The 25,974-nt window shown below is 39.4% G+C and overlaps 5 protein-coding genes across 6 annotated transcripts; 3 read left to right on the forward strand and 2 right to left on the reverse strand.

Annotated features, from left to right (window-relative positions):
• Positions 1-110: 110 nt before the first annotated feature.
• On the forward strand, positions 111-1,385 carry LOC121997753 (ethylene-responsive transcription factor WIN1-like). The gene is made up of 2 exons (XM_042552368.1): positions 111-415; positions 528-1,385. The coding sequence occupies exons 1-2, from the start codon at positions 336-338 to the stop codon at positions 1,051-1,053; spliced, it is 606 nt and encodes a 201-aa protein (XP_042408302.1). The 5' UTR covers positions 111-335; the 3' UTR covers positions 1,054-1,385.
• Positions 1,386-5,683: 4,298 nt separating this feature from the next.
• On the forward strand, positions 5,684-12,030 carry LOC121997752 (beta-glucuronosyltransferase GlcAT14B-like). The gene is made up of 4 exons (XM_042552367.1): positions 5,684-6,506; positions 7,207-7,282; positions 7,406-7,521; positions 11,278-12,030. The coding sequence occupies exons 1-4, from the start codon at positions 5,876-5,878 to the stop codon at positions 11,793-11,795; spliced, it is 1,341 nt and encodes a 446-aa protein (XP_042408301.1). The 5' UTR covers positions 5,684-5,875; the 3' UTR covers positions 11,796-12,030.
• A 2,267-nt stretch (positions 12,031-14,297) lies between these two features.
• LOC121997754 (adenine nucleotide transporter BT1, chloroplastic/mitochondrial-like) lies at positions 14,298-17,229 on the forward strand. 2 transcript variants are annotated; one of them, XM_042552370.1, is made up of 4 exons: positions 14,298-14,492; positions 14,828-15,525; positions 16,235-16,396; positions 16,464-17,229. In XM_042552370.1, exons 2-4 carry the CDS (start codon positions 14,965-14,967, stop codon positions 16,932-16,934), a joined length of 1,194 nt encoding a protein of 397 aa, XP_042408304.1. In that variant the 5' UTR covers positions 14,298-14,492; positions 14,828-14,964; the 3' UTR covers positions 16,935-17,229. The 2 variants fall into 2 exon arrangements, with proteins under 2 accessions (XP_042408304.1, XP_042408303.1); XM_042552369.1 differs by having other exon boundaries at positions 14,298-14,488.
• Positions 17,230-17,471: 242 nt separating this feature from the next.
• LOC121997756 (uncharacterized protein At2g34160-like) lies at positions 17,472-19,759 on the reverse strand. The gene is made up of 5 exons (XM_042552371.1): positions 19,547-19,759; positions 19,243-19,291; positions 17,970-18,032; positions 17,818-17,882; positions 17,472-17,746 (listed from the first exon to the last, which is right to left on the reverse strand). Exons 1-5 carry the CDS (start codon positions 19,664-19,666, stop codon positions 17,660-17,662), a joined length of 384 nt encoding a protein of 127 aa, XP_042408305.1. The 5' UTR covers positions 19,667-19,759; the 3' UTR covers positions 17,472-17,659.
• A 920-nt stretch (positions 19,760-20,679) lies between these two features.
• On the reverse strand, positions 20,680-24,707 carry LOC121995232 (uncharacterized RNA-binding protein C17H9.04c-like). The gene is made up of 4 exons (XM_042549021.1): positions 24,584-24,707; positions 21,053-21,434; positions 20,804-20,935; positions 20,680-20,743 (listed from the first exon to the last, which is right to left on the reverse strand). Exons 1-4 carry the CDS (start codon positions 24,705-24,707, stop codon positions 20,680-20,682), a joined length of 702 nt encoding a protein of 233 aa, XP_042404955.1.
• Between the last annotated feature and the right edge of the window lie 1,267 nt (positions 24,708-25,974).

Genomic DNA, 25,974 nt, shown 5'->3' on the forward strand with positions numbered 1-25,974 from the left:
CAAAGGGTATTCTGTAATCTTCCTCGGCTTTGGAAGTAAACAAACCTCTAAATCTTAGCCGATAGACATAAATGAGCCCTCGATGGGCGTAGGTGGAGGAGTTTATTACTCGCGTCCTGCGACCGCCGTTGTTTACCTCGACACTTCACCGACACCTCCTCTGCCAGACCCCCACTTTATATATCTCCGCCTCCTCCTTCCATCCTGCTCACCTTCTCTTCTTTCTATGAATGAATCCAATTTACTCCTCTCAATCACGGTCTCTGCAGCACTTTGTACTTTGCTGTCAGTGAATTCCCTCCTCTCCTCTACGGCTCTACCACATTTGCTGCATCATGGTACAGTCCAAGAAGTTTCGTGGAGTGAGGCAGCGCCACTGGGGCTCTTGGGTCTCTGAAATCCGACACCCTCTTCTGTAAGCACTTTGCCTCGTGATCTTGTTTTGTAGCTGATTGATACATTAAAAGTGTAGTGTAGGTGTTTGTGGAAATACCGCAGTGATTTTTCATTTTTTTTGCTTGACGCAGTAAGCGCAGGGTGTGGCTGGGCACGTTCGAGACGGCGGAGGAGGCGGCGAGGGCGTACGACGAGGCGGCGGTCCTCATGAGCGGCCGCAACGCGAAGACTAACTTCCCCGTGCCGCTGCGCGCGGACGCGGCGGCGCACAAGGCGCTCTCGGAGGCGCTCAGCGCCAAGCTGCGCAAGGCCGCGCCGGCGCCGGCGCTCACCTGCCTCCGCCTCGACACTGAGAAGTCCCACATCGGCGTCTGGCAGAAGCGCGCCGGATCCGGAGAGGCCTCCAGTTGGGTCATGACCGTCGAGCTCGGCAACTCACCGGCCCCCGGACATGCAATGCCACCTCCCATGTTAGGAGCCGACTACGTCCAACAGGCCTCGTCCTCCTCCTCCTCCTCCTCATCAGCCGTGGAGGTCGGAGAAGCGACAATGGACGAGGAGAATCGGCTGGCCTTGCAGATGATTGAAGAGCTCCTCAACCGGAGCCGTCCCTCGCATGCCGGTGATGACGTAGGTGAAGACAGCTTCTTCCTCTAGTCACCATCAATGAAGCATATATACACATATATATTTATATATATATAATTGCATAAACTAGTTGGTTTGATTCAGTTTAATTACAAGTGTTCTGTTGTGAATATAATAAATTAAGGTTGTTTAGAAGTCTCCCTCAACACACAAAGGTAAAATGGGCGAAAAGGATTGTTGTTTTGGCATAATTAAGCTATTTGTGAATCTTTGCTTCCTTATCAAGAATTCATAGTGTATTATGAAAGTGATGGAGATGGAAAAAAGCAGTTCTGATGTCTACCAAGCATCCATTGTTATTATAATGACAGATAATTAAGGATTGTTTTCTCATTTTTCTATTTTTTTGATGTGGAATGTCTATAAATTCTCTGTAATGATTAGCACAAATCCCTTTCTGCTCGTCGCATCTCTATCTCGGTTTACCATGAAAAAAGGTCTAGAAATTAAAGTTGATTTAGCTATAGCTTGCCTAAAATTCTTGTATTATATGCTAAGCAAACCAAAGTAGATACTGCCAATAAGGACACTATTGCTGTGCTTAGCTAAAAGTCTTCCAGTCTCCTTTTTGGATTCTTGACTTTTAGCAAAAGGTCTCTTTGAGACTGAAAGAAAACCAGAAACATAATTACTTACTGAAACGATACAGTATGTATGTTTCCAATTCACATTCAGTGGAAGCGTATTAATAATTGTCATGGTTAAGGAATCACCTCACACTAAATGACTCTTCCTTTATTACTACATTGTTCAAGAGTGAGCACCAACTAACTATTGTTACTGAGAATTTAAAGCCTTGTGATGCATGCGAATCATTGTCATTAAAAACTTTTTAATAATATGGCATTTAAAGTGTTCCATCTTCCATTTACAGTTGTCAAAAAGCCACACATCCTTTAGGAGATGAAACTTTAGTGCTTGTGGCTGTAACAGAGGCCAAATTAATTGTAATGCTACACTTGTTCAACCCTGGTGAATCTTTATCTTCTGCTCTAGAATTCACTGTGTGTAAGTATCCCATTGATGAACTGAACTGATAACGACAGACATTTTTTGGGCATTAGTTTTGTCCTATGAATATGATATACCATCTCCTTTTCTAACATGTTGAGGTCGAATTTGGATATATCTATTGACTAGAAATTAGTTGCAGGAAAGTTTCAACAGAACATAGGAAAAAACTGGAAAAAAACAACAAAGGAGTAACAGTTTGCCAAAGATAACAATCAATGTACATGAACAGAGAGGATGATAGCAGTTCAAAGGTCCCCTCAACTCCAGGTAAACGTCAAATAATTAAAGCTGCGACAGGTGAGTCATGGCAGTGAGGCATCCACTGGCAGCTGGGCTCAATAAATGAAGCACGTTGTTGTGGAACTAAGTGTATGTGTCATGATCTCCATGCACACTGGTGTCCTAATCTTTTAAACTTTTGGGTCTCTTAGAGTTAATGGAGTTGGTTGCAGCTACAGTTGGAGGCTTGGCTTAACAGAAACAGGCTGAGGCACGCCTGAGGAACGAAATGAACTTTTGTTTGAATGCAAACAAAGAGTATTCATAGTCTTGAGTGATGTTAGTTGTGCATTACATTCTCATACTCATGCTCATTGACATACTTGCTCATGGGAACAAATTGTGATTCTAGGTTAAACTGAACAGTTTAGGGAGATCTCTCAAGTTTGAAACAAAGAAAGGTATGTCCTGAAAGAAAGATTGAAGATAGCAAAAGCCTCACTTTCTCATGATCTGTTTAAATAGAGTTAGTTCTATGGATGGCAATCAGATTTAAATAGATACCCTCGATACTTAATCTGTTTAAACTGAATTGCTTACTGGTTTATCGAGTTCAGTTTGGATTTTCTCTGATTGGATAGTTGTGGTTATACTTCGAGTATTGGGTACCTGAATAATCAATTGCAATATCGATGCCAATATTTTCGACATAGTAAGTGAAATCCTAGTATGTATATACATCTCTCTCAGATATTTTGATATCTCAGTTGTATCTTAGTTCTAATCCTTGACAATTCTCTAACATGATCATTCATTTTTCATTTTAAAAAGTATTTTATATATGACTGATTTATAACAAAAGTATTTTTCTAGAGGTCCTGAGTACGATACTTTATATATATAAAACAAATTTACGTCGAGGATAATACGCTTTCTATTTGACATTTCACTAAATAACGCACTGAGCTTTATAGAATTATCAAATGCTACACTATCCTAAATTATTTTTCAAATTACTCTTTCACCAGTTTTGTTTGATCCACTTTTTAGCAAACTAATAGTCTCTTAGATATGATTTTTAAGCATTTTTGTATAAAAATATTTGATGATCCTAAAAGATTAAATTTACAAAACCACCAATTTAGCATGAATTTAATGTCTCTATAACTACTAAATAATTTGGGTCGGTTAGATGTATATGAATTGAGAAGAGACGGAAGAGTAAAGAAGTTTTATTATAAATGAGACTTTAATTCTACATTGAAAATTTAAGGCATATTGGTTGGTTTATATTGATTCACATATACTGATGATGTGAACAAATGTATAAGGAGAAGCTTTGTCTTACGTGTAGGTGTGCAGAGGTGTCAATCCAGAGTTCGGATTGCACTGAACTAAGTTGACTCGTGTGCCCTATGCACGTCTAATGTCAGATTAATCTGGACAAAATTTTCTCAAGTGGAACAACCAAGCATCACGATTAATCGTTATATCTTGAGAAATAAACAAAATCTCGAAGCATAACTGGAAGTGGAGCGAATTTATTTCAAGAAAACTGTGTCTATCACAGGTCTCGGTCCGTTTCGCTCTCTCAACCACTCTACTCGCTTTGTCACTCGAGCTGACTGCTCTACTCGGTCGGTACTCTGCCTTGGTCCGCTTCACTTGCTCAACCACTCTACTCGCTTTGTCACTCAGGTTGACTGCTCTACTCGGTTGGCTGCTCTACGTCATTCGGCCTGATCAGCCACTGCTATACTACTCGCTCGGAAGCTGCACCTGGCTGGGAGAGATTATCCACAAAAAGTAGATTAGAGGATCCTTGCTCGCACCTAGTCGGTGACTCTTCTTCACTCGTCCACTAAGACTCAGTGTTCGGCGGTCTTCACTGCTTGACCTCTCAGCCGCCAAGACGTTGGGGCCGCTCGACCAATTTGTCAGCTCTGCCACTTGGCTACTCAGTCACTTTGCCCACTCGATCGCTCTGCTATCTGCACTCAGTAGTTAATAAAAACTAGTCCTTCACTAATAACTTAAGATTACCTACTCAGATCATCTCGATAAATAAATTTAATTTAATTTGATATAATTTAAATTTAACTAATTCCTCAAAACTTCCTCCCGATTGCCCAACAGATCAACTTAAAATTAGAATCACAATTAGTCAATTATTAATTGACCGAAAAATGATTAGGCAAAAGCCTATTAGCAAAAGGTATTTCAGAAAACAGATATATCATATGGATAAATATTAAAGTACGACATATGGGTCTTCTCATAAAATGCCCGAACTACATTTATTTCCTATCAAAAATAGCTTTACAAAAACTTTTCGAGGTATGCTAATTAATTAAGAACAACAACCACTAATATATATCGAGCAGTAGATAAAATACGGCTTCTTGGGAGGGCGAAAGTGACTGTGGACGGCAAGAGGTGAGAACGACGTAAAATATGAAGACTGAAGAGGGCTATGATAGGTTCGAGGGCTAACCACCATCGTAGAAGATTCCATTAGAGAAAAGATTCTTGTCGGATTCTTGTCTTTCTGGCAAGTCGTAACAAGACGTGTAACAATAAAACAAAAAGTATTGGACATTTGCATACATTGAGTGTGTGCAAATGTCTACTACTTTAAAATTTTTTAATTAATATTAAAATGCTTCTAATTCATTTTAATTTATTCTTTTTAAAGGATCGTCTAAATTATTCTTTACCATTTTAATAATAAAATAAAATTTTAAAAGACATTTTAATATTGATTAAATATAGAAAATTCTCCCCTACTCAGCTACTCGAATTGATAGTTCGGATCCTCTGTCCCGAACTACCTCTGTCCCCATGTCCCACTGTCGATCGGACGGTCCAGATTACATCTCAAATATGCATTACATACCACAAGAATATTGCACACATCTTAAAGATGTAATACATCCTTAAGATGTAATCTGGACCGTCCGATCGACAGTGGGATATGGGGACAGAGGTAGTTCGGGACAGAGGATCCGAACTACTCGAATTGAATCCTTCCTCCGGTGTGGCCCACAGTGATTCGCAAATCAACAATGTGGGTACGTCTGATCAGCAACCCTGACTTTTGTTGTCAGAGCGCAGTGACCTTGTCCCGCCTGCTGATGCAATGACTAAGAAGGTACATGTCGAAGTATCATTGAATGGGTGGGGAAAAGATTGGGTTCGCAGACGACGGGTGCTTTTATAGCCGTCCGCGTCCACAACAACAGGTTGGTAAAGACACCGAACGGTGGCTCCACCCTCAATCATTTTAAAAAAAAATTGGATTATTTAATCTCAGATATTAAATTTATAAAAATATGATTTACAATGATATTTAATTGAAAATTTAGCTCACGGATCGCGTCGCGTCTCGTGGCCTCCGTCCTGCTCGCGGCTAGAGTAGTGACTTAAGTCGGTCCTCCGCGAGCATTGCATCCCCAATCACCGACATCCCGATCACGATCCGCTCACCTCCTTCATCACGTCTCTCGCTCGTTGCGTTAGCTGGATTTGGAAACCGGAGATAGAGGAGGCGGTGGCGGTCTGACGGATCAGAGCGGCTCCGCCCGACTGGCGTCCGGCCATGGAGACGAAGCCGCCGCAGCCACCGACGGCACAGCATCTGCCGCAGCAGTGGCGGAGGAAGTGGGTGGTGCCCTTGCTCGCCTCTTTCTTCCTCTCCTCACTCCTCATATCTGCCTTCCTGTTCTCCTCCTCTTCGTCCTCATCCTTCGCCGCCATCTCCTTGTCTCGCCAGGCCCTTCTCCTCTTCTCCTTCTCGCAAATCGCCTCCCCGAGCTACGAGGATTCGCTTTTCGTCGAGTCCAAACTCCACCAGCTGTCGCAGTCCTCCTCCTCGGGGCGGTCGGTCCCCCGCCTGGCCTACCTCATCTCCGGCTCCTCCGGCGATGGACCCAGCATCCAGCGGACCCTTCGAGCGCTTTACCATCCGACCAACCAGTACGTTCTCCACCTCGATCTCGAGTCCCCGGCCGTGGAACGGTTAGATCTTGCGACGGCTATCCGGGGCGACCCCGTCTATGCTCGCTTTGGTAACGTCAGGGTGGTCACTCGCGCGAACCTCGTCACTTACCGAGGTCCCACCATGGTTGCCAACACCCTCCATGCGGCCTCCATTCTCCTCAAGGAGTCCGGCGACTGGGACTGGTTCATTAATCTCAGCGCCTCCGATTACCCTCTCATCACGCAGGACGGTAAGATCCATCGTTCAATCATTTGCTTGTTTTTTCTTTATTTGCTTCAAGATCTGCACTTTCCCAATTCCATGATCTCTTCTCTTCCTAGAATCTAATCTTATCAAGTTGGACATTATAGTCTTCCTTAAAATATGAATTGAACAAGCATTATGGCTGGGAAACGAATCATTTTGTTGGTAGATTTGGCCTTCCACATTCCTATGTCGATTGAGATGCTATCTATGATAGAACTCTCCTTGATGTTCATCTGGTGAAAATGACTTTTGAAACAACAATCAAATAGAAAAATGAAAGTTTTCTGCATTGAAATTAGATTTTGCTTTCTTCCTGTCAAGTTCCCTTTAATGCTATTTTTCAGCTTCCAAATTTATCAGTAGCTAATGTTTGGTCTTCGTGGTGCTACCATTAGAACAACCAGTCTTTCACTGTCACGCATCTCTTTACAAAGAACTGAATCTATTTTTGACCCAGTGCTCATCATTTTTGAGCTTTGTTTCCGTTATAATCAAAAAGGGCATTCTTTGTTCTGTTTTACTGGCTCTTGTCCATCCTGCTATATTTCCTATTTATCATAAATTCTGGAAATTACACAACAGGTATTCTCCATAGTGATTTACCCTAAAATTGAAACATGTATCCCAAGTCCCAATAGCTTCGCTTAGCTTTCTTCTTGATTTCCCGTGCTTTTGTTTGGCAGATCTACTCTACACACTATCAAGTTTGCCTAGAGATTTCAACTATATTGAGCACACTAGTGACATTGGATGGAAAGAGTATGTAAACATTTGTTCCATTCTCACCATTTGTGTCCATAGTTATTTTTTTCAAGCAAAAGTTGTATGGTGATTGGTTTCACTAATTGTCTCCTAAATGGAATTTATATTTTGCTGGTGCAGGTTCCACAGGGCTAGGCCTTTGATTATAGATCCCGGGCTTTATAGCTTGCAGAAGGCAGATGTGTTCTGGGTTACTGAAAAAAGGGGTCTACCTTCTGCATTCAAGCTATTTACTGGTATTAGTCTTGTAAATCATGCATAAAGAATTCTGTATCTGTTTCACATATTTTTTTTGTGTCGAGTGCCCAGTTCAATCAATCAATTGCACATATGTTTGTGATGCCTTGATCAATCACATTTGTAGGCAAGTGGAACCACAATTACTTAGCTGCTTAGTTATGGCCCTATTTTTTTTATATGTGATACGAATACTACAGAGAAACATCTCTGTCATTAGTGGGTTGAGTAACACAGATTTGAGTTGTGCATGCATGCTGGTCATCATATTTATGTATCATGGTACCTGTCAGGTGGATATGATTATGCTGTCTAGTGTATATATATGTGTGTGTCCTTTTAAATGTGTTTTAATAATAATAAAATTCCTAGATATTGAAGTATATCCTGATAGGCAGGGATGTTTATTAATCCTTATGATGAAAATACATTTAATGTAAATAACAATCTTTCATTTTGGGTGATGAAATCAATGGTCAGAGACAATGTCAGAAGGATCAGGTTCAACATTGACACTAAAACTTTGATGAATTGGTTGCACGTGAACATGTTTTGTCGAGGTTAATAGTAATTAGGAAATTCTACAGTATATAGTAGAACCATCCACTGTTATAGCATTGATTGCCAATTTGAGATGGATAAAGAAGTAACCAGGCATAAATGGGATTTAGTTAGATCAGTTGGGATTTATGAGCATCTTCTGGAATAGTTTATATTCAACTGAAAAACCTGATTCATGATTGTTAGATTCATCCTATTATCAGTTGGAATAGTTTATACACATATGGAAGCTAAAAACTTATTGCCATTGCAGATGATGATGTTAAAAGAAGCATTTGACAACCATTTGGCTGCAGCATCTATTGTCTCCAGTCATTCTACCTGCTTTTGTTGTTACCTATAGATAAACTGTTTGGCAATCCATGATCAAGTATATATATGTAGCTAAAATGAAAATGAATAAGGGGTCTTGGTTTGTTAAAATATTTAATAATATGCTGCTGGCCATGCAATAATAGCAGCCATAATAAACAGAGTAACCAGTCATTTGAGTTGGCTAATATATTTCTGACTCTGAATCTTGTACATCTTAGAGGAGACATGATGATTATTTGTAGAATCTGATTATGTTTATCGTATCATATAAAGTAAGAGAGAGATATTCAAATTAAAGTCTGTTTAGTTTCATATCACAAATTTTCTCTTTGGCTGGTGGGTTCAATATTATATTCACAAGTTTTCCAGTGTTTTAGTTTCTAGATTATGCATAGGATAATCTCTATCATAGAATAGTCTATATTGATAAATTGTAGTATCTGAACTTCATACCCTGAATTTATAATTGGCTAATTCAGGGCTTCCATATTTCTAGTGCACATAATATCTTATTTGACCAACCAATGTATGCTCTTATCCATTGGTTCTGTTTACACTCCTTGCTTCTATTGCAAAACTTGTCCATTGGATAACCTCACGAGTCATACAGCTTACAAATGTTATTCCATAAGTCTTATATATCTTCTAGCTGTTATCCGACAAGTCTTATATATCTCTGTCAAATATATCTGCAATTCTGCTTGTATTTGCTTTAGAATATTCAACCCCATAGTCATAGAGCTTCCAAATGTTATTCCATAAGTCTTATATATCTTCTAGCTGTTATCCCACAAGTCTTATATATCTTCATCAAATATATCTGCAATTCTGCTTGTATTTGCTTTAGAATACTCTAAAATAAATCAGAAAAACTCTAAAGTTTAATTTTTAGCTGGTCTATTAAGTATTGGTTGCAAGAAATGTATGAGAAAAATACATAAGAATCTTCAGTAGTGTAGAGATGGCAAGTGAAAAGTCAATATCCATATTAATCAACAGATTTGATGTGAGCCTCACATAGAGCTCAATGAAGGAAAGATTCATGTAGCCAACCTCAAATAGTTGAGACAAATATAGCTTGATGGTGAGGATGATTACTGATCTGTATTCGTGAGTCTCACATTATAGCATCATATAACCCTGACCTCATTCATTCACCTTTGCACTTATTTCTTCATCTGATGGTAACACGTAATAATTATTGTCTAGTTGATTATGACTATGCAACTAAATACGGGTGCATACTATTTTATGGCAAAAAGTAAGCACATTTACTGCTATTAATATTCTTATGATTTATGGCCTAATGAAGTTAAGCATACCATTGGCTGTTTGTATGCTCACAGATTAAATATCAAGAAGACATTAGTAAGTAAAAAAACTAGTAACAATAAAGAGTTAATCTCAACTACTTGGACCAAACACTAGTTTGTGAAGATGGAATATAAAAGTCTTTTCATTTCTTATGTTTAAGGTCTTATGTTTTTAACATTAAAGGTGAGGATGAGACAAATACTTTTTGCCCTAAATGACTGAGAAATTATCATATTATCTTCAATTAGACTTGGAAAAAGAACAGATCTATATTTGAGCAGATAACCAAATCTCTAGCGGTTGAGGCAGAATCAGGTCATAGGCTCTACCATAATGTTTAAGTCCCTGAATCCTGTGACATAGTTTGTTACGCACTTCTTTTCCACAATAGCAGTCCCATTCAATAGAGTAGCATGTCCCTGATTGAAAACTTGGGTATATTGATGTCACAACCTAATCATTTGAAGAGGGATGCGCACCATCAATTTAACTCCAAGTAACATTCAATGGAGTAGCATGTCCCTGATTGAACACTTGGGTATACAATGCAATTTACCTTGTAAATTTTGCTACAAGTAGTAGAGCATCACGACTCAACAAATACCATAGACCACCAACCACTTGTTGATCATCATCACCTCATAGGTGATATACCCAAGTCCTCAGCGATGCTAAGTCAGCGTGAGTAGAGTAATGGAAGACTGAAAAAGGAATTTGAGAGTTGTTAGTGAGAGATGAGAATGAAAAATGGAGCAGTCTATTTGCAGAAGACTTTTTTTAAAAAAAAAACTTTATATTTTATAATTTTTATAATTTAATAATAGAATAACCATAATATCCCCATTTATTAAATTTTTAAATACTCTTGAAGGGGTATACCAGGCATTTGTAGGGAAAATATTATGCCCACACTTGAGCTGGCCCAATGTGGACCAAATCGGGTCTAGACCAAGGCTAAGAGCATCCACATCAGATACCCTATTTAAAAATTTTACTCTAAATTTTGGATAAGATAGCTAAAAAATCTTTGCATTAACTACCCTATCCATTCCCTAAATTATGCATTTATAAACAGTACTTCTCTAAATTTAGGGAATGAATTTAATTTCCTAAACATTATAGAAGAGAGAGAAGAAATAGGGAAGCTGATATATGGTGTATTGAAAAGTGGATATTCAAATTTAATATTTATCCTAAATTATGCATTTTAGATAGGGAAGCTTGTTGTGGATGCTCTAAGTTTGGTGCCTAGGCTAGGTTGAGCACCATCTGGCATGTGCCTATTTGCCCGTCATGTTGGGCACAACGCATTTGACACCCCCATGAGAAAGTCTCAGCTTCATGCAACATAAACATCATTAGTTCATTTGCAATTTGTCATGATACAGGGATGTTCCTGCTACTGCTTTAAAATTGATTTAACTAGAGTATCAGTGTACTCTTTTTCTTTCTTTGTTTTTCCTTTTAATATGGTACGATCTAGAACTGCAGCGCTCTCAGCAATTAGCACATTTTATTAAGTAGTAAGTAAGCATATACCTCACTGATGATTGATCTCTTTGCAGGCTCTGCTTGGATGATGCTTACACGTCAGTTTATTGAATATTTGATATGGGGATGGGACAACCTTCCAAGAACAGTGCTAATGTATTATGCGAACTTTCTCTCATCGCCTGAAGGATACTTCCACACAGTAATCTGCAACGCTCCTGAGTTCCGCAACACCACTGTCAACCACGACCTGCATTTCATATCTTGGGATAACCCTCCGAAGCAGCACCCACACTTCCTAACACTAGATGACTTCTCAGGCATGGTAGATAGCAATGCTCCATTTGCAAGGAAGTTTGGCCGAGATGACCCAGTACTAGACAAGATTGACAAGGAACTCCTTGGCCGTGATCCCGGTGGTTTTATTTGGGGTGCATGGCACGACAGACTAAAAAAGAATTCTAGCAATGATCAACATTACATTATTAAGACAGTTGCTGATCTCAGGCGAGGGCCAGGTGCTCAAAGGCTTAAAGCTCTAATAACCAGTCTTATTTCGGCAGATGGTTTCAGCGAGCGGCATTGTGTTTGACATGGACAATCGGAGGCCATTTTTTTATTGCGACGTCAAACTTTTAGCTTCATGGCTGGATGTTCTGAAGGCCTGGTGCACGAACCATTGAATAGGTGGAGGGAATAGGCAACTTATATTTGGTCATAATTTTGAAGAGTAGGAAGGCTTGCAAATAATTCATAAATCTGTTGATTCTCGACTGTCACACACAAATTATTTTTAAGCATAGCAACAAGTTCATGATCGATGCTCAGTATGGCTCCTCGTATCATAGTACATTGTGGTGGCCTGGTGGGTTCCTCATTATCTTTCCTATGATTTCTCTCTTCACATTATTCTTTAGCCAACTGAAAGTTTCATCATTCTCTATGATTTCACATATTCATTGTTTGAATACTGATGTTGAGCAGATCTCATTGAGAAGGGAAATCTTAGCGTAACATAACGATAAAGTTGTTGATCTAGTGACCACTTGTTCGGGTCTTGAAAACAGTCTTTTGTCAAGTTAAGACAGTGTAGAATAGATCTTCTTTGGGATCTCATATTACCGGGAGCTTCACTAATCAACATCAACCAGTTCAACAAAGGATAAGCATTGCCACCAGTGCTAAACAAACCGTGCATTAGGTTGGTGCCAAATGAGTCTTTAATATTATATAGATATAAAAAACTTAGTTGTTATTGTTGTAGAATATTGAATTGATAAATGAAAAATTTATTATTTAGCAAGTATTATAAACACAATTAATTTATGTGATTTTAATTAATTAATTAATTTTCAATGTTAAGTGGAGTTTCTTTGTCCCAATTGGTCCAAATAGCACGGCACTTCAATGGAGGGATAAAGTGGCTACTCAATTTTGACTTCTTCCCCTTGAAGCCTTCAATACACCATCGTTGACCGTTATAAATCTTGAGGGGGTCAAAATCAATGATTGCATTCCACATTAAAATGTCTAATATATTAGACCAGCTCAATATTTAACGGTTTTAGCCAACGAAATCCAATCTATAAATTATTATTTTTTAATAAAACCAAACCAATTTACAAATAGTTTATTATTTATAACACATTTCAATTTCAATTTTCTATTTGAATTCCTGAAAAATACATTGATATTTAAAACGGTCTGAGCACAAATAAAAAAGATTTAAATTAAATCATCTTATAAGTGACCAGTGCCAAGCACATGGTGAGGGGATGGTGAGGGGATGGATATTTTGATTATAATATTTTTGACGATTAAAAACTTTATATATATTTATATATATGATTTTTATTCCTTTAGTATTAAAATTTGAAGACTATCCTTTGAGAAAACATAAAAAAGAGTGCCTCTTCTGTAAAAAAAATGAGTGCCTCTTCTGCAATGACACCTCTATTCGACCATAATGAAAGAGATTTTGCATCACTTATAATATCTTTTTGCATCACTTATAATATCTCAATTGCAGTTCTTGTTGTTCTCGGTGCTACGGTGCAGTGATAAGATATTTAAGTTGTTACTTAGATATACACGATTCGAGTCTTAATTATGATAAATTTTTTAGGATTTTTTTTTTCAAATAGGACACGTAACTAAAGAATGCTAGATTCTTGGGCTGCCCGCTGCGAACACTTCCCGATTTATCCTGAAAACGAAAAAATTTTGTGGGATCAAACCAGTCACCCGTCTAATGTTACCCAACCTGATTAATCATTTTTTATTTCAATTTCAGTTCTTGTTTATTTAAATTTATTTACAACAAACACAGTTTTTTATAGAATGTTAGACCTAAAATAATACAATAAGAGAATAATATTTAAAAATAATTACAATCACAACTAAACTTTTTAATCCAAAACAAAAAAAGAAAACAATTTCAATTAAACTGTTGATTTTTATTCATTTAAGGAAAATTTTCTTTAATCTAAAATATGAATAAATAAACACACTTTAGATAATATTTATCACAAAATTAAAATTGTTTACCTTTAATAAATACACTGAGGTAATAAAAAATTGTTTAGGTCCTAATGTAACGTTGTTACGTTATACTAATCAAAGAGGAGATATTTAAGGAACACTATATATTTTATATTATTTTAAATTTTATGGAAGAATCTAGTGAATAAAAACAATATTCAAAAATTAATTTTTGCCATATTTTAAAGTCTTTCCAAAATAAAATTCATATAATGAAATTTTGGCTCATGATGTTTTTTCGTTAACTGTGATTAAATTTAATCAGTTTCTGACCTTTTCTTTATTTTTTAATAAAAATTGTGACTAAGCCAATCTTCGGTGGGATGGTAATTCACAAGATTGATGATTAAGTGACAATTATTAATTTTTAAACAAGTATAATTATGAAAATTAGAAATTAATAATATTTACTAATGAAGTTATATTTAGCGGTTTATGTATTTTATCCCGAAAGAGTCAAATATTTTAACAAAAAAAACCTAAAATTAATTGAAAATGGCAATTAAACTCTCATCTTTCTACCAATAAATAAATATATAAACAACGGCAGGCTTCGTATTGATCAGGTCTCTCGCTTGGGTGCTCTCTGCTTTTTATTGTCCCCTCTCGCACGCCGCCGTCCTTCCTCGCTTCTATCGCCCGCCAACCCACGGCGAGATAGCAAAGGAGACGAGGAATAGGTTTGGCTGGGAAGTACTCGCGCTGATTTCGGATCCGCCAGTTTGATTTTTCGGCTTGAATAATGTAGGTGATGATTCTATGTTCGAATCTTTGTTCGAGCGCTTTTTTAGGTTTTACCCGATGTTTCCTCTGCAAAGGATTGATTTTTTCCGCGTGTTTTTAAGTGATCCGGGTATGTTGCTACAGTTTGTTCTATCGATTTTGCGTTTTTGGCTTTAACTTGCTCATCCTTGCCTAGTCTCTCCTAAAAGCTGATTTTTTTTTCGTGTTTTCCTCCTCTTGATGGACTCGACTATTGTGTTGTAACTTTACTATTTCTTACTTCGCATCTGCATTTCAATGTTTCTCCCTTTTACCGTAGAATCTGTTGAATGAGAATTCTGTCCTTTGTTTCTTGTGCAGATTTGGTAAAAAGTTATAAATAAATTCTACATTATCTCCTGCATCCTGTCCCTAATTGTAAGAGGCCAAGAGAGATAGATTTGGAAGTCGCAATATTCTGAACCACAACACGAATTCCAGGTTCTGCTGTGATAGCAATGGCGGATAAGAGATTGCAAGCGGTCGAGAAGATCAGCGGCGGGTTCCTTCAACCTTTCCCAGAACTGGGCTTCTCATGGAATATCCAACCTTTCCATGATCTGAGCTTCTCATGGAATATCCATGATAGTTCGTATCCCTCCGGTGGCTTGTTTGCAAGTGTTAGTCAGATGGGAGTTGGATTTGGGGTTTCTTCAAAATGTCCTAATGTGACATCTGAGGCAGGTTTTCAGGTTGTTGGGACTCCTGATGAAGCCACAGAAGATGTGACCGATTATGTTGAAGAAGTTTTGGCTAAAAAGAAGAAAAGTATACTGAAAGTAAGAATTAAGGTCAGGAATCCTCATTTGAGAAGATTGCTTAGTGGAGGAATTGCCGGGGCAGTGTCGCGGACTTGCGTTGCACCCATGGAAACAATTAGGACACACCTTATGGTTGGGAGCAACGGGAATTCGACGACAGAAGTTTTCCAGAATATTATGAAAACGGAGGGGTGGAAGGGTCTGTTTCGTGGTAATTTTGTCAATGTCATCCGTGTTGCTCCTAGCAAGGCCATTGAGGTAAGGGATATAATGTCCACTGCAACCATATTCTCTTTTAGTTTAATGTTCATCTATTCGTTGGATACGACACTCGATTGTCTTCACCTATGTATTTTTTGAAGAATTGCTTTATGATGCAATATATATCATTCTCATCAGCATCTAGACATTGATTATCATTAGAAAGTAAATATTGGAAAAACAAAAGGGCAATAGCATTGCTCGTGTTGAACATAGGGTTTAGGGTCTGCAATAAGTTTCCAATCTCTACTATAAGTTTAAGTTTGATTGAAGTTTTTTAATAACAGAATGGTTGGATATGCATCCTTATTTGTGCCATGAAATTTTACAAACTTTATTATGTGAATGTTTAGAGGGAATCCTTTTTTGTCTCTGATCAATATTTTGCTTACCTGCAAACTAAATCTTTTTGGGTGATTCCATAGCCATCATTTAGGCTATGTTTTGTATATTGAGTAGCCTGGTGTGATACAGTATGATAGGTTTTGTTGTGATACAGTATGATAGGATGTGGACGAACTGGCTTGAACAATGTTGCACGCATATGCAACCTGTCAAGTTATATCTTGTGTTCTTTTCTCCTAACAAGGTTTACGGCTGTATGATTAATAATTGTTTTGTTATTCTATTAGTCACAGTTATCCGGGATTCATGTTTAATAATTATTCTGTCTGATTCTTACAAGTCTCTATGGATCTCATTGCAGTTATTTGCTTTTGATACTGCTAAGAAGATTTTGACTCCTAAGGAAGGTGAACAGCCGAAGCTTCTGATTCCCCCCTCGTTGGTTGCTGGGGCATTTGCTGGAGTCAGTTCAACCCTATGCACATATCCTTTGGAGCTACTGAAGACACGACTAACCATACAGGTCGGTGAAAGTCATTGCAGTAACTATCACATCTACATCTTTCATCTAATTCTTGTTTCCTGTGCAGAGAGGTGTGTATGACAATCTTGTACATGCATTTGTGAAAATCATACAAGAGGAAGGCCCTGCAGAGCTCTTCAGAGGTCTCACCCCAAGCCTCATAGGAGTCGTGCCGTATGCCGCTGCTAATTACTATGCTTATGACTCCTTAAAGAAACTATACAAGAAAGCCTTCAGAAAAGATGAAATAGGAAATGTTGCCACACTTTTGATTGGTTCCGCCGCTGGTGCTATCTCAAGCAGTGCAACTTTCCCTCTCGAAGTTGCAAGGAAGCATATGCAGGTCGGAGCTGTCGGCGGTAGGCAGGTCTACAAGAATATGCTTCACGCTCTTTTGAGCATACTGGAACAGGAAGGGATCGGGGGACTTTATAAAGGCTTGGGACCGAGCTGCACGAAGTTGGTACCGGCCGCCGGGATCTCATTTATGTGTTACGAGGCTTGCAAGAAAATCTTAATCGATCAGGAGGATGCATAACTTGCATTCTCCCAGCAAACATGAGGACACTGAAATGTGGGGGTTTAGGCTTTTAGTTGCAGTTTTTTGGTTCAACAGATTTTAGCTCAAACTGAAGCTGTTTGAGACTCGGATACAATACATGAGGCAATACTCTTTTTCCCCTTACAAATTATCTTTACCTTTGTGATCCATTGAATGGGATCAGATCTTATGGTCTGCAAAATAAAAATTGTTGCAAACAAGTTTGACTAGTTTCTTATCATTTTCGAGTTGTTTTATATGATGAAAAGAATTCCGAGATCATTTTAGTCAACAGATGATTTCCTTTTCGACTGAGATTGTTTTATACGATGATCTCCTTTTAGACAACAGATCTATATTATAAATATGTGATCTGCCATGATGTATATGCTTAAAACAGGACGAATATTAGTGAGATCGTTGTATATACAATTGGAATCAAATTCGAGGCACAAAACGACTGACTATGAATGCAACGAAAATAGAATAGAAGATCACAACAACGAGATAGGGTGCGGAAAAGAAAATTACAAATTGGCGAATAAAATGGACGAGAGGATATTCATATTTAGTCATAATTGACAATTTTCCCATGCTGTCCCCGGACTCGAATCTTAGTAGAAAAATAGACTGCTGTTGATTCATAGAAATGGCCGATTAATAAGAACCAAAATTTAAAAAATTCTACCAAGCCAAAAACCAAAGTGACAACTCTTTCAGTTCTACTGATCTTCTCCACCATCTCGCTCATTTGTTGCAGCAGCCATAAGCTCATCGAAGTTTGCTGTTTTCCCAAGTAAAATCTCGATCTGCATAGATACACAAATGAGCGTATGAAGCATTGCTGTGAGACATATTGTTGCTCGGTCGGAGCTTTTACCTTTGCCTTCTGCAATGGCCGCACCCTTGTATCATCCTTCACTTCAACCAATGAAGTCGCAATCTCTGGAAAAAAAAATTGTTGATGAAAAAGAATAATTCGGGTTGCATCTATTAGTGGAATATCAACAGGTTTGGTGAGTGAAATCTTACTCTTCTCAACTGCAAGCCCATTGTTTTTGAGTATCTCTGTAATCGTTACTACAGTTGAAATGGCTGAAAGGTTGAATAACATTAAGATGAGAGACTGATCGTCCAGGAAAGAAGTTCAATTGAATTACTAAGCTGTGCTTAGGCCAAGCAAAAAACATTTATTATGCATCTTAGATCACAAATATAAATAAAATTGAGTGTGCTTGAATATGCAAAATTAGTAAACCACAATGAATCTAATAAAGCATTTTTAATGAACTAATGAAATTCTCCATTCCATGAAAACTATCAATCTGCTAGTGTTGAAAGAAAAGGGCTACAGTAATAGCAACAAATTGCACGTTGATATTACAAATATTGTATAACAGAAATAGTAGCTTGGCCTAGTGGTAAACAAACTAGATCCATCTGGAGTGCTTGGGAGAGATTTAACTTTGTTGCTCTCACCCGAAAAAAAAAAAAAAAAGAACTACATCAAATGTGATATGGAGAATCTAGTGTGGGGGCATTTCGTGGTCAAAATGCCAAAACAACATATATCTTGACTTTAAAAAAATGAGGAAAAAGACATATATATACACTATAACCATGAGAAGGTCTACTGATTCTATTCTAAAATAAGGTAGAAAGTTTGCACAGAACATCAATGCCAAACATGTCTAAAGAAAGAGAGTGAAAACTACAGAATCAAAGGGAATATGAGAAATAAAAAAATATCCAATATAATATCTACCCAATGATGATGAAGCCAAAAAACCAGGTGGTTCATGCATTTAAATGTCAAAACACATTAAATAACCAGGCAATAATGAACCAATAATTTAGCAATTTTGCTTTATTAAAATTGTGTATTCCTAGGTCTCGAGATTTTAATACCAACAAACCAAAATGATCTAGGAAATATGGAAGTCACCAAGATACCATGAGAAAGAGAGGACCTCCAACCATGCTTATTCGTGTAGAAGATAATTTAATGATGCATTCCTGCCTATCTTTGGCCCTTTTTTTAACAAATCGAACTAGCTAGAATTTGAGTCTGCATTTCAAATGGTGTGTAAATTCAACTAAGGTGTGCACCCGTCAAATCCCAACAGACCCCAAAAAATAAATTACCATAATTAATTGTAGACTTTGAAGTACAAGTAAAATATGTCGATTCCAAAAGTTTTAGACTGTATTTATCACAAATTCCACACTCGATGTAGCATTCTACAAAAGCATATTAATTGATCAAGGAAAGATAGTAATCGAACAATGCGCAAAGAAATAATACCCATTCCAAGTGCCGAGAGCTCCACTTCATCGTGCTGTTGCATGTATCTCTGTAAGAAAAAATTACAGTGCCTTCGATAAATAAATGCAACCAATACCAAACACAACGAAATGGAATCATCTTGAAAGCTAACAACAATAAAACGATAAAAGGCATACTGGACCCCAAAAGGGCCAATAAGTTCCTCCTAAGCATCAAAATCACCAAACCAGATAAACATACAACAAATTATCTCAAATCTAAGATAAAAGTCAAAGGAATTGCTCCCATTATAGAATAAGAACACGAATGAGGCATTTGGCACCTTTGCGAGATTGACGTAGAAGAAAAGGGGCTTCTTCGTATTGGAGACCTGGATCCTATTCTTCTTGTGAATATCAGAATTGACACTCAGATTGTTAACCTTTTCCGTGATCTCTTCCATCGACGCTGCTAGTAAGAGACGGAGGAAGACAGGAGAAGAAACCCTAATCCGCGCCCCCAAAAGCTCTGCACAGAACCAGGCGGAAGAACTGAAGCATGACTATTTATAGTACGGATTTCAATGGTAAAATGTAATTTTAAAAACCATTCTAAAAATAGTAATTAAGATAAAAATCTAATTTCAAATAAGAAAATATTTGAAAATAAACATTACTTCTCATGGAAAAATTCAATTGCATGATTTTTTTTATTTAGATTTACTAATTAAAATTGAGAAAAATGTAAAATGCCTAAATATTAATTGAAAAACAAGTTAATTTATAGATAGATTTCAAAGATAAAATTTTTTTACTAGCTGAATTAATATATTGTTCATAAATGTTTTTTTCATTTACAGCTAAAACTTTATGATTCAAATTTATCTTTATTTTAAAAAATATTTATTTACTTTGGTAGAGTATATTAATAATAAAATAGAATTGCGGAGTAGCATTTTAGCATTAGTAAATTCATTTAAGGGAGAGAAATTGGGGGGAAAAAAAAAGGTCAGATCCTTTAGATTGTTTTGTAGAAAATGTTTCTTTTTTATGTATTAATAGAAATACATGGTCCCCACTTGTAAAATAGATGGAGATCATATATCTCCATCAATACATGGAAAGAGAGTATTCTTTGGATTACAAAAAACGATCTAGAAGATCTCCATCTCCTCTCTAATATCATGGGAAAAAAATCAAAAAAATATTTGGTTTCTGAAAAATATGACCGTATTTCAAATCTAATAAATTAAAGCGGGTTTTTGTTATTTTGCCCAAAGCTTATCACGTGCGAAGTTAGCTAAAAGAAACTCGTAGTTTGGTTTTTTACAAGATGGGAGCAAAACAATGCAGGAAGAACACACCTTCAAATTTGAATGATTAACACATACAAATTAAATATAAAAAATAACACACAAAAATCCTTAACCAAACAAAAACAGAATTAGAGCTGATAATTATAGAATAATCTAAACTCTTAAAATCTTAATCCATCTGCAGTACTCTGTGTCTCTGTCCCAGCACAGCTTAAAGCCCAGTGCCTGCAATAAATGAACTAAAATGAGTAAAATTTAATATTAAAATGCGATCGAAATTAAAACTTTGAGGGGAAAAATTGGATAAATTCAGTGACTGATATAACATATATGATCATGTAATTACCATATTCTCTTGGTGCACTGCAGCGGAAGCATTCCACTCTGTTTGCGAAGTTGTGCTCATTGCAACCAGATCTGTAATCATTTTTTTAACAAAATAATCTACTTTTTGATTTAAAATTTGTTTTTTTCCCTTTCCCTTTTTTAAGTTAAAGAGTAAAAAACATAAAGGCTCGAAAACGGCATGCAGACCTGTGGCATATCCAATCACCGGACTTCCACCCGGCACGTCTGCCGCCGTGCCCCCGGGAGCTCTCTCTCGCGTCGTCGTCGAACCTCCCGCTTCCCGAGGAGTCGTCCTTGAACGCGCCGCACTTGAAGCAGGTGGCGCGGCTGGCGAAGTTGTGGGCTGCGCAGGCGCAGTACCAGTCGCCGGGGCGGACGTCGGCGCCGCCGCCAAATCCGTTGGAGGAGCCTCCGCCGCGGCGGCCGAAGCTGGTATAGTCGGAGCGGGGGTCGCCGGCGCTCATCCGTGGGTCGCCGCACTTCTGGCACGAGTCGCGGCGACTGAAGTTGAGGTGGTCGCAGGACCCGCACGTCCAGTCGCCGAGCTTCCTGTTAATCTTCTCCGTTCCTGAAACCGGCCAGAAATAAATAAATAAATAAATAATATTTTAGCAAAGACAATATAAACTCAATTTTATTAAAAACTAACGCAATATGAAAGGAAGTAAAGAATCAGGTTCATTGCTATTAATGTGTTGCTAATTAGGAAGGGTGGTAAAATGTGAATACGCGTAGATAAAGAAAGAAGTTCATTAATTTAAGTATCTTGAATCTTGGATTAATAAAGTTTTTTCATCTTCTTTTACTCTTCCCGTTGAGAAGGAACTTCACTGGTTGCCCGATCCCTACATCAGATTATGCTTACAAGAACTCCGACGACAAGTAAGAGCTACAATGACATTAGCTATGAACTCAAGTCAATATTTGGCATTGTATCAAATTCAGTTTTGTGTTGTCTTATTGATAGATGATTACTAGATCCTTGGATTGATACATTATTGATTAAATTTGATATATTTATTATTGCTTACAATTGGTATTAGAGCTTAACATTAGTTTATCATCTGTTTTTAAGATGTGATCATTATTTTCAATGATTTAAAAATATACATCAATTTTGGATTCGATTCCATATGGATGATCGAAATTGACGTATATCTGTTGATCCTGTCTAAAATATGAGGAAATGGCGAACTGGCGATGAGGTCCACTGGTTGATTTGATGAAGACTCCTCGTTAGTCCTGTAAGCACAAGGAACGTCAGTGCCGAGCCAGGAAGGCGTTCCCGGTGTTGGCCCTCCGACGCTCAAGTAAGTTTTCCGACGAAATAGAATAGTGGAAAAATTATGGCTAAAGCGTGTAAAAAAATGAAGTTGCGCATATCTCTACTGTAGAAGGGACCCCCCCCCCCCCCCCCTCTCCTTTTGTAGAGTCATTGTAATGCTTGTGCACGTGTGCACGAATCTCAAAGCATAGGCACGTCTTTCCAGATGTCCTATGAAAAGACAACTCCAGAAAATGTCCCTGACACTTAAGCAAGCCAACCATCTTCTGACAAGATGGTTGGAAGCTTCTAAGGTACTCTCCGCCAGCTAGAGCAATCTTGTTGTCAACAACACTCACTCTCAGAATGATGTGATAAGATATTTGATTGACCCACGGGGAGCCGCTCGAGTGATCTACTCAGTCGTATTGTAGCCAGATCGGGCGTTTGTAGCCTACTGGCCGTATGTAGTTAGCTTGGATGTATGTAGCCTGCTCGGCCATATGTAGCTCACTCAGGGATACAATATCCACCCAGCCATAGGCTATTCGCTCGGTTGTACACTTGATCCGCTCAAATGTTTTCCCCAATTCGCTCGGCCAGATCCACTCGACCGGCTTTAGGAACCATGCTTGACTTTACCTTCTAAGTTGATCCATCTCTTTGACCTTGACGTATCCTCGGTAGGACGCCACGTCATTACCGGATCACAAGCCTCTCCCTCTAGTCTAGTTGAAGGAGGCTGTAAGTCTGACTGACTAGACCATTAGTGTGCTCTGTCGTTTGACTTTCTTGATTTGGATCTGTTGCTCAGCGGTCGAAGGCCCAGAGTTTGTGGGCATTGCACAGGTGCTCTCGCCCGATCGGACACGTGAATCTTGGTATTAAACCTGGCCGAATGGCTCAGGCATCTCCGACACATGGCATGGGGGCATGCCCACTTATAACACGGTCACTCAGCACGTGAGCCTTGAGTTTAAACTTGGTCGCTCGACACAGGAGTCTCTGACATTTGACGTGGCTAGCTAGGCTCACTTATAACACGGTCGCTCGGGCGCGTGAGTCTTTGACACTTGGCGCGGAGGCATGCTCACTTATAACACGACCGCTCAACATGTGAGCCTTGAGTTTAAACCTGGCCGCTCGACACAAGAGTCTCTCACACTTGGAGTGGGGACATGCCTACTTATAATACGACCACTCGGCACGTGAGCCTTGAGTTTAAACTTGGTCGCTCGGCACAGAAGTCTCTGACACTTGGCGTGGATAGTTAGGCTCACTTATAACACGATCACTAGGGCATGTGAGTCTTTAACACTTGGCGTGGGGGCATCACTTATAACATGGTCGCTCGACAAGTGAGCCTTGAGTTTAAACCTGGTTGCTTGGCACAGGAGTCTCTGACACTTTGCGTGACTAGCTAGGCTCACTTGTAGCACGGTCGCTCGGGCGTGTGAATCTTTGACACTTGGCGACGTGGGGGCATGCCCACTTATAACACCGCCGCTCGGCATGTGAGCCTTGAGTTTAAACCTAGCCGCTCGGCACAAGAGTCTCTGACACTTGGCATGGGGGCATGCCCACTTATAATACAGTTGCTCGACACGTGAGTCTTGAGTTTAAACATGACCACTCGGTACAGATGTCTCTGACACTTAACGTGGGGGCATGCCCACTTATAACACGACTGCTTAGCATGTGACCCTTGAGTTTAAACCTAGTCGCTTGGCACAGGAGTCTCTAACACTTAGCATGGGGGCATGCCCACTTATAACACGGCAGCTCGATATATAAGCCTTGAGTTTAAACCCAGTCGCTTAGCACAGGAGTCTCTGACACTTAGCATGGGGGCATGCCCACTTATAACACGGTCGCTCGACACGTGAGCCTTTAGTATTTTAGAAATTTCTTTCACATTCCCCTAGTAGGGTTGTAGGTGATTCGTTCTTCATGGGCACTCCAAATTCCTCCTATTTTCGTCTTACAGCCAATGAGAGTCTTAGTTGAGCTCTCCTACTCGGTTAGCCCTAATTCCCATCTCGATTACAATATAACCAAGGAAGCGCCCGCTTCTGTCTCCAAATAGGCATTTGGCTGGATTTCGCCTAACTCCAAATTTCTCCAATGTTCGGCATGTTTTTTCTCTATATTTCTGCCGATCTGATGTCAGCACACTTTGTTTATCAGTAGATGGCACTTGTTCTTTTGTGTCCGAACGGTATGAGTCTCCAACTGGCGGACGTGTGACTTTCGTACCCCGTTGGAGTTGCCATCCATCGGACCCCTCGTGCTCACCTAATGTCGCCCCAAGAAATATTCCTTTTATTTTCTTCCTCCTACGTGGATATGCACGACCTTTCCGAAGACACCCGAGCGGGTCTATCCCGGCCGCACTGCTCATCTACTCGGCAATAGTGTCGACACTCGGGTGTTGGAAATCGACATCGAATGACCTGACGAGAGGGGCGGTCCAATGGAGGATTGAAGCGATAGCAGTCCCTTGTATTGTGAATCATCTTTTTGTGCAACGAGCAGAACATAGGAGTCCACTACCAAGGCTCTTTGACTTTCTTCCATTCGGCCTCTACATGTTGCACGACATGCACTTGGTGCTCCATATGGTGATGCATCGTTCCCGATCTATGTCCCTTCGGGGTGGATTATTGTGTGCCATTCGGCGCTCTTGAGTAGCAGCTGGCTCGATAGTCGCGTCTCTCTTCCAAGCTGCCTGTGCCTCTTCTACGTTGATGAACTTCGTTGCTCGTCTAAGCGGCTCATCCAAGTTCTTCGGTGGCTCCATAATGTGTGAGCGAAAGAATTCACCTTCTATGAGTCCTTGGGAGAATGCGCTACGCAGAACTTCCAGGGTAGCCGACAGGACCTCCATAGCCACTTGATTGAATATCTTGATATAGAACCTTAGTGATTCATTGGGTCCTTGTTTGACTGTGAAGAGGTTTATTTCATCTTTTGGTAATGACGGGTGATGCGGATGGAGTCGATCGACAATCGCTGGAGCCACCTCTGCGCTAATCCCAAAAGAGTGGTGAGGAAGACTCGGCACTGGACTCTGTTCGAATATTGGTGGAGAATGGATACATCGTTGAACTCGAGCAAATGGTCCTCCGGGTTAGTTGACCCGTTGTACTTCCCGATCATCGGTGGTCTGAAGTTCGATGGCAACTCATCATCATGAATTGCTTAACATAATTTTCGGTTGACCTGCTCGGGCGAGTTGTCGAACCAGAGGGCCTTGCCCTTTTAGTTATCCCGAGTGGCCATGTCTTTGCTAGATGATCCATACATCCTTTCCGTTCGGCCTTGTCCTTCCATGGGACTGTGAAGTAACACTCGATGGTAGGGGATCGGTGCGTTAGGCACCGGTCGATTAGCACCTATCGTTTGGCTATCTGGTCGCTGGGTGGGTGGGTTGTCTGCTCAGGACCCATGGTCAAGTAGTCGACCTGGCTCGGATGCTGCAGGGCCCTTGGACACTCGGTCATCGCCCGCCGCTTCTTGCTGCTGCTGAAACATTCTCGTTGCTCGGATCTGTATCAACTCTTCCAGATCTTCTTGTGTTAGTGTTAACGTTGTGAGCTATCCAGTATCCTCCATCTTCACATTTTGGATGCAGGTTATGTTCCCACAAATTGCACAAATATGATCATATCCAAAATCTGAGGAGATGACAAGTTGGCGATGTGGCCCACTAGTCGAGTCGGTGAAGACTCCTCTCTAGTCCTGCAAGCACAGGGAACACCAGTGCCGAGCTGGGAAGGCGTTCCCTGCGTTGGCCCTCAGACACTTAAGTCAGTTTTCCGACGACACAGAATAGTAGAAAAAC

Source organism: Zingiber officinale, chromosome 6A (genome assembly GCF_018446385.1).
Source record: "Zingiber officinale cultivar Zhangliang chromosome 6A, Zo_v1.1, whole genome shotgun sequence".
In the NCBI taxonomy this organism is placed as follows: domain Eukaryota; kingdom Viridiplantae; phylum Streptophyta; class Magnoliopsida; order Zingiberales; family Zingiberaceae; genus Zingiber; species Zingiber officinale.

Coding starts and splice junctions, on each gene's coding strand:
- LOC121997753 (XM_042552368.1), top strand. CDS start 336: ATGGTACAGTCCAAGAAGTTTCGTGGAGTGAGGCAGCGCCACTGGGGC. Junction 416..527: donor GAAATCCGACACCCTCTTCT/GTAAGCACTTTG, acceptor TGCTTGACGCAG/TAAGCGCAGGGTGTGGCTGG.
- LOC121997752 (XM_042552367.1), top strand. CDS start 5,876: ATGGAGACGAAGCCGCCGCAGCCACCGACGGCACAGCATCTGCCGCAG. Junction 6,507..7,206: donor CCCTCTCATCACGCAGGACG/GTAAGATCCATC, acceptor TTTGTTTGGCAG/ATCTACTCTACACACTATCA. Junction 7,283..7,405: donor AGTGACATTGGATGGAAAGA/GTATGTAAACAT, acceptor TTGCTGGTGCAG/GTTCCACAGGGCTAGGCCTT.
- LOC121997754 (XM_042552370.1), top strand. CDS start 14,965: ATGGCGGATAAGAGATTGCAAGCGGTCGAGAAGATCAGCGGCGGGTTC. Junction 15,526..16,234: donor CTCCTAGCAAGGCCATTGAG/GTAAGGGATATA, acceptor ATCTCATTGCAG/TTATTTGCTTTTGATACTGC. Junction 16,397..16,463: donor AGACACGACTAACCATACAG/GTCGGTGAAAGT, acceptor TTTCCTGTGCAG/AGAGGTGTGTATGACAATCT.
- LOC121997756 (XM_042552371.1), bottom strand. CDS start 19,666: ATGGAAGAGATCACGGAAAAGGTTAACAATCTGAGTGTCAATTCTGAT. Junction 18,033..19,242: donor GCTCTCGGCACTTGGAATGG/GTATTATTTCTT, acceptor TCAACCTTTCAG/CCATTTCAACTGTAGTAACG. Junction 17,747..17,817: donor GGCCATTGCAGAAGGCAAAG/GTAAAAGCTCCG, acceptor GTATCTATGCAG/ATCGAGATTTTACTTGGGAA.
- LOC121995232 (XM_042549021.1), bottom strand. CDS start 24,707: ATGGAAGAAAGTCAAAGAGCCTTGGTAGTGGACTCCTATGTTCTGCTC. Junction 21,435..24,583: donor TGGACCGCCCCTCTCGTCAG/GTCATTCGATGT, acceptor GGCCGGTTTCAG/GAACGGAGAAGATTAACAGG. Junction 20,936..21,052: donor GGTGATTGGATATGCCACAG/GTCTGCATGCCG, acceptor AAATGATTACAG/ATCTGGTTGCAATGAGCACA.